The following is a 14,520-nucleotide window of genomic DNA, read 5'->3' on the forward strand; positions in this document are numbered from 1 at the left end:
AGGGGGAGGGAATGGGATGGGGGCTGGATGAGGGCTAATTGGATGATGTGTGCTTGTATATCCTCTCAAGTCTTGTATTCCAATGTGATATATGATTACAGTGCACCAATAAAAATAAGTTTAAAAAAAGCTGAATTACTTAGATCGATTTGTTATGGAATAAAACATTGCATATATCTCCATAAATACCAAAGACATAAAAATAATTGCTCATAATTATGGCCATGATGATCTAAGTCTTTAAGAAAAAAAGTTAAATCACATCTTTACGTTCTTCTAGGAAGAAGCAAAAATGAGGTGCTGGCATCTGAGCGCCCTCAATATGCTGGGAGCAGCAAACAGCCCTGTGATCTCATCCCCTTGTGAGATAGGAATCAGCCCCATTTTAAGATATAAGTCAGCCATGCTTAACATCAGATAACTAAACTATTTCCTTTGCTCATAATTTTAGACCACGCTGCCACTGTTTAAGTCATTTTGGTTGGAAACACTTGTAATTGTGTGCATGTATTTATGAAGATAAAGCCTTTTAGAAAACAATCACCTAAAACAGCAGTCTGCAAGTTGCTTCTTCAAAGTGTGTGTGTGTGTGTGTGTGTGTGTGTGTGTGTGTGTGTGTGTGCATGCATGTGTGTGTGTGTTTTCCCCAAGTTAAAAAATTCTTGGCTGGTGATAGCTTAGTGGTAAAGTACCTCCCTGGCACAGAAGACCCTGGGTTCCATTCCCCGTACTTCCAAAAACAAACAAAAAAAAAATTCCTTGGTACTTCTAAATATTCTAAATATTACACAGAAACAGAGCTGCTCTGCTGAAAATAAATGGAAATAAAAATAAATGGAAATGAAAATAAATGGAAATAAATTAAAATAAATGGAAAACCAGAAAATAAATAGAAAACTAAAGCCCCATTTCACTCCATGTGGACCCCAAAATTACTCCTCAGGCACCTCCATGGCTGGGGATACCACAGAATGCAAATTTATTTATTTAATGGTACTGAGGATTAATTCCAGCGGCATTCTTCCTTTGAGCTATATCTCTAGTCCATGATGATGATGATGATGATGATGATGATGACGACTATTATTATTTTAAGACAAGATCTCACTAAGTTGCTGAGGCTGGCCTTAAACCTGCAATCCTCCTGTGTCAGCCTCCCAAGTACTGGGATTACAGTTAAGCACTATCACACCTGGTGAGAATACAGATTTTAAAAAGTGCCAATCTAAATGAGCACAGCCACTGGATTTGCTGTGTAAAAGCATGTCCCTTAGAGACATTCAGCAAATGACACAAAGCTGTATGGAGGCGCTGCAGACATTGCAGAGCAGTGGGAGGTTGGGAAGTGTGATTAAAAATGCAGTCAGCCTATGAAGGTGAGTCATGGCGTTAGACTGCTCAGGAGTTGTGCCACAAAGTGTGTCCCCCCAATGTGGTGCCAGAACCACATGCTTGAGTTCTAAGAATCTCTCTCTCTTTTATTTATTTATTTATTTATTTATTTATTTATTTATTTATTTATTTATTTATTTTGCAGTACTGGGGATTGAACCCAAGGGGCATTCTACCTCCGAACTACACCCTCAGCCCTATTTTTATTCCTTATTTTGAAACAGAGTTTAAGTTGCGGAGGGCCTCACTAAGTTGCTGGGGCCGGCCCTGAACCTGTTGTGATCCTCCTGTCTCAGCCTCCCAGGTTCTGGAATCACAAGCACGCACCACCACACCCAGCCGTGTGATTAATTTACTTACTTATTTATTTATTTAATTTTTGAGGATCTGAGGATGGAACCCAGAGGCATTCTACCTCCAAGCTATACCCCCTGCCCTATTTTTTAATTCTTTATTTGGAAACAGGGTCTCGCTAAGTTGCGGTGGGCCTCACTAAGTAGCTGAGGCTGGCCACAAACCATGATCCTCCAGTCTCAGTCTCCTGAATGCTGGGGTTACAAGCGCGTATCACCGCGCCCATATAAATCTTTTAAAAGAAAAAACAAAAAGGATGTCACCACTTCACACCAAATATATTTTAGTGTGTTTTGTTTTGTGGTACTAGGGACTGAACCTAACAGCATTCTACCACACCACAGCTCCAGCTACATAAATAAAATGAAACAGGGTATCACTAAATTGCCAAGGCTGTTCTCCAACCTGTGATCCTCTTGTCTCAGTCTCCCAAATACGGGGATTACAAGTGTGTGCCACCACACCCAGCTATTTTAGCCTTTCTTTTCGAGAGTAATGATAATTTCATTTTCTTATCTTCCCAAAGAGTATATTTAGAACAGAAAGGACAATATAAATATGTAAGAGATATAATATGTATAAACAAAGTACAGTAAATGTATAGTTCATCCAGGAATCAAAGTTGTAGAAATATTATGTCTAGTCAGGTACAGTGGTACATATCTGTAGTTCCAGCTACCAGGGGTAGAGGCAGGAAGATTGCTTGGTTCTAGGAGTTTGAGGCCAGCCTGAGCAACAAATCCAGACCCTTGTTTCTAAATAAATAAATGGAAAGAAAATAGGGTAAAATAGATATACTATGCATTAACCTATTCATTAACAGAGGGAAACACTTTGTCCTTGCTGCCTGAAAGTAAATCTTAACAGATAAGACGTTCCCTTGCCCTCAGAACTTGGAGGCTAGACACAAATATAAACTGATAGGACAAGTTGAGTGTGTTTAAAGAAAAATAACTCTCAAAATTGTACTCATTCACATTTAAACTAGAGGTTGAGTTTTAAAGGCTTTCTTCCTGGTCTGTCTGTCTGTCTCTCTCTCTCTTTTTGGTGGTGGTACTAGGGATTGAACCCAGAAGCATTCCACCTCTGAGCTATAGTCCCAATCCCATTTTTTTTTTGTTTTTATTTTTAATTTTTTGTGGTACTGAGGATGGAACCCAGGGACATTCTACCTCCAGGCTACCCCCAGACCTATTTTATTTTTTACTTGAAAACAGGGTCTGTGTTGCTGAGGTTGGCTTCAAACTTGTGATCCTCAAGTACTGGGATTACAAATATGCACCACTGTGCCTCGCTATTTATTTAATTTTGTGGTACTGGGGATTAAACCCAGGGGCATCCTACCTCTGAGCTACACCCCCAGCCTCATTTTTTATTCTTTATTTTTGAAACGGGGTCACACTAAGTAGTTGACGGTGGCCACAAACTTACAATCCTCCTGTCTCAGCTTCCCAATACTGGGATTACAAGCATGCGCCACCATGCCCAGCTTATTTTTTATTTTGAAACAGGTTCTCACTAACTTGCAGAGGACCTAAGTTGCTGAGGCTGACTGCTAACCTGAGATCCTCCTGTCTCAGCCTCCCAAGTACTGGAATCACAGGTGTGTACCATCACCCCAGCTTAAAGGTTTTCTTCCTAATCACATGGAATATAGGAGAGGGTGGTATAATCTGGTTCACCCAGTCTCAGTATTTAGACCTACTCTTACATTAATTTTAAAAAATGATGTAGGTGTCTATAAAAGCCAGAACCAAAACATGACCCATGATGGGGTTATCCAAAACAAATGTAAGTGCTTTTTGTGGTGTTTGACTTTTTCTTAATTGACTACAAAAGTTCTCTTGCCTTGATGTTGAACACAAAGCGGCAGCCCGAGACAAAACCACTAGGGTCACCCAGCCCGCCACAGACGGTCCCCCATTGTACAAGTCACTCAAAGCCAACTTTGTGGTCAAAGAAAAAAAAATGTCTGAGTTTCTCTTGGTGTTTGCTTCATTATTTTAGAGGAGGCCATTTCTCAACCAATTCATTTGCTTCTATTGCTGACATGAACCTCGTGAGCGGTCATTTCTTTCCCTAGACTTAGTATTGGCACTGGGGAAGATCCCAGAGAGGACTGAGAGGAGAGCTGTTTGATTCCTGATAGGTCTCTCCATCTGTTCCAGAAGGAGCTTTTAGAACTCTGACCTGGTCTGTGGTTTTGTAGAAAAAGCCATGTCCAGCAACAATGTGTGTGTGTGTGTGTGTGTGTGTGTGTGTTACTGGTGATGGAATCCAGGGACATTCTACCTTCAAGCTATACTCTCAGCTGGTTTGTTTTGAACAAACTGATGTCCTTGATTCCCTTCCCCATCAACTGAAGTCACTCATTGGAACCCTTTGCTTAAAAATGATCTACTTTTCAAAATCAGAGCATAAGATTTAATTAAAATTATTAGAAGCCATGATATGACTTGTGAGTGTCTGTAACCCCAAATGTCCTGACCACACCATTCACCACGTAGCCTGGGTGCTGAGTCTGCGTAACATAAAGGGAAACGTTCCTTTTCCTCATCTTCTTCTAGGCCTAGAGATAAGTCACAATTTTTAAAAATTGGGCAACATTTTTTTCTTGGGTACCTTCCCCTACCTGTCCTCAGGATCTGCCTCCCCAAGGATGCACTGAGCTGCGACAACATCCGTTCCCGCTAAGGTTCAGTTCTCCACCCCAGGCCTGCCTGTGGTAAGTAATATGCTTCAAAATCATTCCTCAAAAATAAAATTCCAGTTCCTCATGCTGATGGATCTCAATGAGCAAGGGGAAGAAAGTCGCTGGACCGAGCCCACTCACACTCGTGCATCAGAGCACGTGGGTTTCCAAAAGGATGCTCCCAAACTCATACCATCTCCAGACGAGGGGACCAGAGGCAGCATAAGAGAAGACTGAAAGAAAGTGTAGGTGATATAGGGGAAATGTTTGTGAGCACTGGAAGCTGGCTGGCAATATGGTGGGCCCACTCGCACTGGAAGGGTGGGGAAGAAGAAAAGTAGGAAGGCTCAGGCCAGAGGCACAGGAAAGGGCTGTTTCCAAATGAGAGACGTCTCCACTTCAATGCGGGTCTGCCAAGTTCCGCTTCTGCCACAGAGCAGGTTCTACTGACCCCAATTCCAATCTTTCTCCTTATGAATTCTCTTTGAACTCTCCATATATATTATATATATAGTATATATGTATATGCAGCTCTTAATTATGTTGTCATCAGTTCTTCTTAAAAATCTAACATGTTGATTCCTTCACTCTAGGAAGTCCTTTTTTATTTTTATTTATTTTTCTTTTTATTTATTTATTTATTTATTTATTTATTTATTGGTGCATTGTAATCATACATCACATTGGAATACAAGACTTGAGAGGATATACAAGCACACATCATCCAATTAGCCCTCATCCAGCCCCCATCCCATTCCCTCCCCCTCCCTCAATCCCATGCTTGTTTGGTGATTAACTTTGATACATATGTTTATGTACCTCTAGGAAGTCCTTTAAACAGTGAATTGTCTGCACTATTCATGTGGGCACAATCATAATTCAATTCACATTGATCCATTTATTAAGGTTATCATTTACTCCAAATTAAGCTATCATTCAAAGAATGATTTTAAAAAGTAACCCCAGCTGGGCATGATAGTGCACACCTGTAAGTAATACTAGTACTTGGGAGGCTGAGACAGGAGGATCACAGGTTTGAAGACAGCCTCAGCAACTTATTATTGTTTCAAAACAATAAATAAATAAAAAGGGCTAGGAGGAGAATCCCATGTATTCAACTCCCAGTACAAAAGAAAAAAACAAGTACCCTCTGCCAAAGGGCCCAACAAAGTACTAAGCACACAGCCAGAATTCATTCAAGTGGTTGCTAGTTTTTAAATCCAAGAGATGACATGAAAATCAAACAGGGTCAATAGTTAAAGAAACAAGCTACAGATTTTTATAAAAGACTCTATACTTAAAGTTTACCTCATGGCCAGTGTCTAAATTTGAGGACCAGTGTCGCCGACTTTCATGAAATAGTGCAGTGACATGCAGAACAAAATATCTTGGAATATGTTAACATGAACAGATTTCATTGTCCAAAAACTTCAAAGCAATTTCCAGGAGTTAAACAGTGGTAGCCTTGCAGGGAGTACGACTATGAGTGTGTTCAGGGTGACGGCTATGATCTGAACCTAGAAGAGCTCGAGCACTTCTGGTCGACAGGGCTGGATGGGGGACCGGGCGCCCACTCATATCAACTATGTCCTGGCCACCTCTCTAGGTATTACACAGGTGCTATCAGTCCACTCTCACAAGAACACGTCCTCCTTATGATGCAGGAAACGAGGCTCAGGAAGGCCGAGTAACTTGTCCAAGGCCATGCAGGTGGTAGTAAATGAACAGGAACGAGATTGAGGCCCAGATCTACCTCCAATGCTCTCGTTCTCTCCGCCAGGTAACTCTGCATCCCTTCTAGAAGTGTCCCCGTCTTTGTCCCCCCAGCAGAATCAATGCCATGCACTTGTCTAAGTGAGAAAGGATGAAGCGATGGAGGAGCAGGAAGATTCCAGCTCTAGCAGTTACAGGACTGGGACAGGAAGGTGAGGCCCCTCTGGATGAATTCAGGGAGCGAGCAGACATTAGTTAGGGGGTATTACACAGGTGCCTTCCTACACTGATTTTATCCCCGGATTCGGACTTGGGTCTCAACCCCCAAACTATTTCCACTACGCGCCGTGGCCAGGTTGCTTTCCCTTCTCTTCTTCCCATTGATGACAGAACTAAGGTTTGGAAAACATTGTTCCCTTCAAGAGCTCTAGCCAGTAATTCCATAGCCGTTGGACAAAAGCAACCAGCTTTCCCCAGGAAATAAAACTGTCATCTCCATCAAAGGGTTTAACAGACAATTAGAGAGAGGGGCTTGCGCTGTAGAGTTTTAGGTGCTGTTACCCTTTGACTCCATCCATGAGCACAGCGGCCATGTCAGTGGGGCGCGTCCAGGGGGAACCTACCCACTGGGGTTGGAGCCTCTGCCGGCGGCACAGGGCCAGACTAGACCAGCTCAGCAAAGGTGGGCAATGACAACCGCGACCCAGTCCAGTCCGAGGCAGCAGAGCAGCGAGTGTGGGAGAGCATCCTGAAACGGGGCCGCTCCTTGCCTGAGACAGGGTATGTCTTGCCGAGCTGGCTCAGACGTAGGTGAAAATGTCAATGAAGAGCTCTTCATACAACGATAATTTGCAAGACATATAGCTCACATACAGATCATTAAGTAAACACATTTCTACCTATACCAGCTTTGCCATTTCTATCTCAAAGATTAGGCAGAAAGCCAAATCTATCTTTATTTATTTTTGGTACTGAGGATTGAACCCAGAGGCATTCTACTACTCCACTCAGATTTTTTTAATATATATCTTATTGGAAAATAGGGTCTCACTAAGTTGCTGAGACCCTCGCTAAATTGCCAAGGCTGGCTTTGAACCCATGATCCTCTTGTCTCAGCCTCCCAGGTACTGGGATTCCGAGCCTGTGCCACCACGCCCAGCCATAAAGCCAAATCTTTAGTGTAAGAGTTGATTGCTTCAGAACCTATAAGAAAACAAATCAGTAACAGCTTCTAAGTGTTTCATTCTGCCCACATCTGGCTCTATTTGGGGAGCTAAATTCAGCAGAAGTCTCCAGGGTCAAGAAATGACCCTGAATAAAAATAGTCTTGGAAATCTGTCACAGAGCAGGGAAGGAAGCGAGACTGCGGGGTGATTCACTCCAAATGGCAGCTCCAAAACCCAAATTCCCATTTTTTTTTTTTTGTTCCAATATGAAGCCAATGTGCAAAACAGGCACAGAGCAAACTGTCCTTTTCCACAAGCCTCCAGAGGAAGTTGCCAAAGAATTTCACATGAAGGCCAAAAAGATTTAGTGTGCCATTCACCTCTCCTATAAATCTAATGAGGGCGACGTCTAACTAGGAGCTCAGGAAGCAGTTGCTTGAGGACCACCCAGGGTATCTGGGTTTTCCCCCTGGAAAGCAAGAGAAACCCTTTGAATTTTTTCCAAATGCCCAAGTAGTCACAGAAAAAGAAGAGAGAATAAAGGGGTGAGCACAGGTGCGCCCATTCACTGTCCTCTTCCTACTTGCAAGCCCCCTCTGGACATAGAGTTAAGTTGTATTCAAATAAATTTATTTATTTATTTTTGGTGGTACTGGGGGTGGAACCCAGAGGCTTTCTACTTCTGGGCTATACTCCCAGACCCATTTTATATTTTATTTGGAAACAGGGTCTCACTAAGTTGCTGAGAGCCTCACTAAGTAGCTGAGGCTGGCTTCGAACCTGTGCGATCCTCCTGTCTCAGCCTCCCAAGTGCAGGGATTACAAGCGTGTGCCACCACGCCCAGCTCAAATAAATTTATTTTGAAAATATACTTCTTTTAAAATTTTAAGAATGCCACTGGTCCATGAACAACTAGCCAATACTGGACTGCTTAGTTAACTCATTTTAAGCTGTACGGAGCACACAGGTGCCAATTTCTCTAGTGGGATGGAAAACACAGAAGGGCCAGGGGTAGGTTTGCTTCTTGACCATTCATTGGCATCTCCCAAATGAATGGCCCTTTCCAAAGCCTTGTGCCTAACTTTGCATTCATAATTTATATTCTTTTTCGTAGAGATGGTGATTCCCAAACACACTGAGTTTCAAAGTGCCAGAAAACCCAGAATCTACCTCTGGACAAAGGACCCATCTCTGAACATGTCACAAGTCACTGAGAAAGCAGGCGTGCAGATAACAATAGAATATGACACATTCCCTAACAGTGACAACCAAGTACCCACGTTTCCTGGGAGCAGAGTGCAATTAGCCCTGTGATGGAGGATTGGGTAAGACTTCTCAGACTGGTCTTGGAGGCTGAGTGTGACTGGAGGGGATGAAGGGAACAAATGTGGGGAGGATGACAACATTCCGGGGAGTGAGACTAGCCCAGGCCAGTGGTTCTCAACTGGGAGCAATTTCGCACATACATACCCTGTAGCTACTTTCTGTTTGGCAATGTCTGGAGACATTTGGGTGATGGTGGTACACTCCTCATTTCATTTCTCAAGGGTCTGTTCCTGGAAGTAAGATTCCTGATCATGTACCTTCTGCCTTCATGATCAGGGATGGTTCCTGCCTTCAACTCTATGTCCAGACCACAGCCTCCCCACCGTGTTCTGCTTTCTTTGGAGTCACTTGTTTTGGACCTGGAGCTCCCAGTTCCTCCTCTCCTTGTGTGGACCACTCCTATTCTGAAGTTCTCCCGGTATTACCATTAGCTCTGAGTCCTTTCTAATTGAGAGTCCTGCCACCTGAGCTGTATGCAACACCTGGTTCTCTCTGGGCTCATTAACCATCTGCATAAATGGAAGAATAGAGGTAGGCTGCTGCTCAGGAGTGGACCTGAGCTGAGGACAATGTCTCTGACAGATGTGCTTTCCATTTCATAGGATAATTAAATAGATGTCAAACTTCCAGAGGTGCCCAAACTTCTCAGCATGGCCCAAACCATAGATATTTCATGAGACAAAAAGCTTCAACATCATCTTAGAGCACCTGATCTGTGGCAGTGGTTTCTGATCACCTTCTGCATTGTGAAACAAACATACAAGGGACACCCAGCAGGAGCTCAGGAGCTCACAGAGTTAAACACTAAACAGTCTGTAGAGATGCTAGGGTGATATGAAATCCAAGCTATCAGAGAGAGGACTGCTTTCTAGCTGGGTGGGGACTTAGAGCTAGAAAGGAGAATATAGTGCTACCCTTTGCTGCAAAGGGTACGTTCAGGGAATCAGCTACTCTAACTAGAAACAAATATTGAATGACCAGTAAGTAGTCAGCTCAACAAAAATTGCAACCAGTTCTCAGAGTTGTGTTGGCTCACAATTGAGATACAGAGGAAGGCATGTACACATCTGAACATCCAGGGTCTTGACTTACCTTGGGTGTAGAGGTAGACCTAGAATCCTAGGCATTGGCTAAGAGCTATGCTAATGAGAGCTGGCGATTCCTCCCACAGATCCCCAGAACCAACTCCTTCCCCTCCAGGCAACTTGCCTTATTCATTGTCACTCAGACAGAGTCAGCATTCATGTCACCATGCTCTGCTCATGCCACTTTATCCACCTGGAATGTTCTCCGCCCACATGTCTACCCAGACAAATACTACTAGTCCTCTGAGAAATCACCTCCTCCTCCTTCACTCTATATGGTGTTTCTGAGTCAACCTATGGCATCTCTCCCTCTTTTGAACTTCCAGAACAATTAGTTTGTATAATTACTTGGCAAATAATCACTTAAATGCTAAAAAGCTTGTGTCTTCAATTGTTTTCTTGAACTATCCATTAAATCAATAGAAATTTTCACCTCTGTCTGCATTTTCATTGACAGGACATCTTTTTGAAAGGTGAGAAGCAAATTTTATTCACAGTTCTTTGGACTCACACATCTCATCCTCTAGAGTATCTTGAATAAAGCAAAAGTTAAGTATCTTAAATACTGCAAATTTAGTTTGCAGTATTCTCTTCTGTGTACATAGGTATCAAGTTAGGCTCACCTTAGTAAAGATTCAAAAACCAGACACTTGGAAACTTTGCAGCCAATGAATGTGAAAGCCTGGGGGGAAAAATCATTCTGGAGCCCTCCCCCAGTAAAGGTGTTTTGGTTGCTTTTGTGTTTGTTTTTGTACTAGGAATTGAATCTAGGGGTATTCTACCTTAGAGCTACATCCCCTGCCCTATTTTACTTTTTATTTTGAAACAGGGTCTCACTCAGTTGCAGAAGGCTTCACTAAGTTGCTGAGGCTGGGTGTGAACCTGTGATCCTCCTGTCTCAGTCTCCAAGTACTGGGATTGCAGGGGTGAGCCACCAAGCCTGACTCCCCATTTACTTATTTGAACAAGCCACAAAGGCTGGGTATGTACCTCAGTGGCAGAGAACTAGTACGCACATCATGATGCCCTGCATTCAATCCCCACCAACACACACACACACACACACACACACACACACACAGAGAGAGAGAGAGAGAGAGAGAGAGAGAGAGAGAGAGAGAGAGAGAAGAGAAGAGAGAAACAATCTTTTAAAAGTCACAAGCATTTTAATTCTACTGCAAAGGAATTCTATAAGCAAATGTAACTCAGTTAGACGCCATGTTTTCTACTTCAAATTCAGAAAACTCTTCGAAGTTCTGGCTCTCATGCATTTGCTAGAAGTGACATATGGAGGGTAAAATGAACAACTATATTCAACTATTAACTGTGGTTTCTCATACACAGTATGTACTTAATAAATGTACTTAATGTCTGATAAACCGAAATGATTATAAGATGGGAGTGACTAAATTACACAGGGATTTTTCAAAGAACACAGTTTCTTTCCTAGGGGAAAAGGGTATAATAAATAATTTTAAACCAACCTAACTATGAAATTACTATTTAACTTACCTCTGTATCTGCCTTATGTGCACTTAGGAAAACACTTAAGCAGCATTGTTAATAAGTATTTGCCAGGCACTCATCTTTGGAGTCACAATATATTAAGTAATTTAGCCCTTAGGACAACCCTAATTGTATAGATAAGAAGATCTAAGAGAGATTGAAGAAGCTTGCCCAAGAACCACATCAAGACGGTGGTAGAGTTAGAATAGGACTCTCAGCAGTCTCTTAACCACTACAGTAGTGGGTTTTGATTGGAGCTGATGTAGTGGTTTATCATTTTGATTAAAAGTTGGACATCCAACCTATGGTAAAATATGTAACAGGATGTCATACTGCTGTGTATATGAAAAAGCTAATTACAGCTGGCCCTCTGAATCTTCTGGTTCCACATCCATAGATTCAAATAACTAAGGATAGGCCAGGCGTGGTGGTGCACGCTTGTAATCCCTGCACACGGGAGGCAGAGACAGGAGGATCGCGCTGGTTCGAAGCCAGCCTCGCTGGCTTAAGAGACGCTGTTTCCAAATAAAAATATAAAATAGGTCTGGGAGTGTAGCCCGGAGGTAGAAGGGTTTCCAGGAACCCCAGTACCAGCCCCTTCCCAAAAAACCAAAAAAAACTAAGGATAGAAAATATTCAGAGGAAAAACCTGTACAAAGGAAAAAAATGTACAGACGTTTTTCTTGTCTGCCATCCTTAAATAAACTACTTACATATGTTTTATGCAGCATATAAGTAACCTAGAGATGATTTAAAGTACATAAGAGGGTGTGCACAGTTTGTATGCAAATACCTGAAATTTCACTTCTTGTCATTTCAGCTATCTATAGTCATCAAAAAGGGTGAGTACAATACAATAAGATATTTTGAAAAAGAGAATAATAGAAGTATAATAACATAAAATTAACATATGGTAATTATTTTGTAAGCCGGGCATGGTGGCACACACTTGTAATCCCAGTATTCGGGAGGCTGAGACCGGAGGATCATGGTTTGTGGACAGCCTCAGCTTAGTGAGGCCCTCCACAACTTAGTGAGACCCTGTTTCAAATTAAAAAGAATAAAAAATAGGGCAGGGGGTGTAGCTCAGAGGTTGAATGCCACTGGGTTCCATCCCCAGACCCCCCCACACACAAAAAAAGTTATTTTGTGGTGCTGAGGATTGAATCCAGGGGCATTCTATCTCCTAGCTACACCCCCCAACCCTATTTTACTTTTTATTTGGAAATAGGGTCTCACTAAGTTGCTGAGGGTACGATTCTTCTGTCTCAGCCTCCCAAGCACTAGGATTACAGGTATGCACCACCATGCCCACCTTATTACAGTATACTGTTATAATGGTTCTATTTTGTTAGTTGTTATTAATCTCTATGTCTAATTTATAAATTAAAAATTTTCACAGTTTTATATATAGAAAAAATATAGTACATATAGGATTTAGTACTATTCAAAGTTTCAGGCATCCATGAGGTGGGGAGTGTCTTGGAACATATCCCCTACAGATATGAAAAAGATTAAATATACTACATCATTTTATACAAATGAGTTCAGCATCCAGGGAGTCCTGGAACTAATCCTCTGAGGATACTGAGAGACAGCTATACGTTACTGTGCAACACTATTTGGAAAGATACCATGCAACTTTGAGACCACTTGCCCTTGGAAAACTTGGAAGGATAGAATGAGAACACTGAAAGAAACCCTAGAGGTCCTCATTATTTTACACATTAGGAAACTGAGGCCCACTGGGCAGCCCAAAGTCAGTCCGTGGTAGGCAGCTGTAGACACTCTGGTCTGTGCTCATCTCGCTCAGAGCTCTCCCTCTGGGACATAAAGAAGCCCGATCAAGAACAGCTGAAGATGTCAAGGATGAACCAGGTTTTTCTAAATCCTTAAATTAGGGCTGACAGGGGTAACTAATATTGAGAAGTGGAGGTGGGTAAGCATACAGATGTAGATTTTGATGTTCAGTGTCTAAGCTTAAGGAGCATGTTTGGCTAGAAACTCTAAAAGAAATGGGGCAAAGTCCCCAGGAAAACACACACACACACACACACACACACACACACACACACACCCAAACTTAGCTATTTTGAATCTCCATTTGCTGTAATTTTTTTAAGTCGAGCTGCTTAAAATTCTGCTTACATATTACTCTATCGAGAATGAAATAATTACACGTACAAGGTTTTATAAAGCAAATTCGTTTAAGAAGCCCATTTGGTGGCGCTGGTAGCGACTCCTTCCTCAGGGATGTCAGTAACACAAGGGCTCCATCCATAACTCCTTGAAAAAACTCAAACCATGAACTCCTTGTCAAATTCAGACAGTTTATCTTGGCACCGGCAAGTATAGCAGTCTCTTCGATGTCTGGAAACGTGTCTAATTACGTTTAGCGAGTAACTAAAAAAGAAATAGCCGGCGTCCGGGAACAGACAGCTAAGAGATCCCTCCATAGCATCCTGAATGACAATATGGAACCAAGCCAGGAAAGAAAGGATGAAAAAAGAGGAAAGAAAAGAAGCAAGTGTGAAACAGGGAAGAGATGCCAGCCTCTGGCCAAAACAGCTCTCCAGTCTTCCTAGGGCCTTCGGGGCCACCTAGACTCTCCCGAAAGTTTCTATTTTCCCTTTACTTTTCTTTCCATTAGGTCACCCGGCCCCGCCCACAGCACTTACCTGGCGCGGGGCAGGCTGGCGCGCTGCTCCGAGCGCACCCCCAGCTCACCCAGCCCCGTACGCCTCCACCCGGACGACACCCAAGGATGACACCCGCTCCGGGAACGCGCAGCCCCCGGCCTCGGCACGCCCCCCGCGCCCGGCTCCGCGCCCCAGCCGCGTCCTCTCCGGGGAAAGCGCGCCCCTCGGGCTCGGCGGACCCCGGGCCACCGCGCTCGGCCGCACTCCATCCCTGGGCTCGGCGCGCCCTGACACCTGGAGCCGGCGCTCCGCCCTCACCTGAGCCTGAGGTTGGACATGAACTCGGGCATGGAGACGGTGTCCATCAGCACGAAGTCCGCCTTGCCGAACTCCAGGCTCTCCTGCGCCGCCATGGCGGGGCTGCGGAGCTGCGGGCGCAGGTGGGCGGGGGTGGGCGCGGGCCGCGGGGTCCCGGGCGGGCCGGGGAGGCCGAGCTCCGCTCTCCGCGCGCTCTGGGCGGGCGCAGCCGGCGGCTTCCGCTGCTCCCGCGGCGGCTGCCGGGCACTGCGGGGCCGGGACGCGGAGACGGAGACGGCGGCGGCTGGTCCCGCCTCTGGCCCCGGACTCGCCGGCCCCGCCCCGCCCG

The 14,520-nt window shown here is 43.9% G+C and overlaps 1 protein-coding gene across 1 annotated transcript in view; it reads right to left on the reverse strand.

Annotated features, from left to right (window-relative positions):
* The window catches only part of MYO1D (myosin ID), a gene marked incomplete at both ends in the record, with an annotated part of 391,969 nt that extends 377,682 nt beyond the window's left edge, over positions 1–14,287 (reverse strand). The window contains one exon of the mRNA XM_080713600.1: positions 14,193–14,287. Coding sequence (XP_080569726.1) covers positions 14,193–14,287 — 95 coding nt within the window. The remainder of the gene's footprint in view (positions 1–14,192) is intronic.
* Positions 14,288–14,520: the final 233 nt, after the last annotated feature.

The sequence above is a fragment of the Muscardinus avellanarius genome, assembly GCF_963383645.1.
Source record: "Muscardinus avellanarius genome assembly, chromosome: 16".
Taxonomy (NCBI): domain Eukaryota; kingdom Metazoa; phylum Chordata; class Mammalia; order Rodentia; family Gliridae; genus Muscardinus; species Muscardinus avellanarius.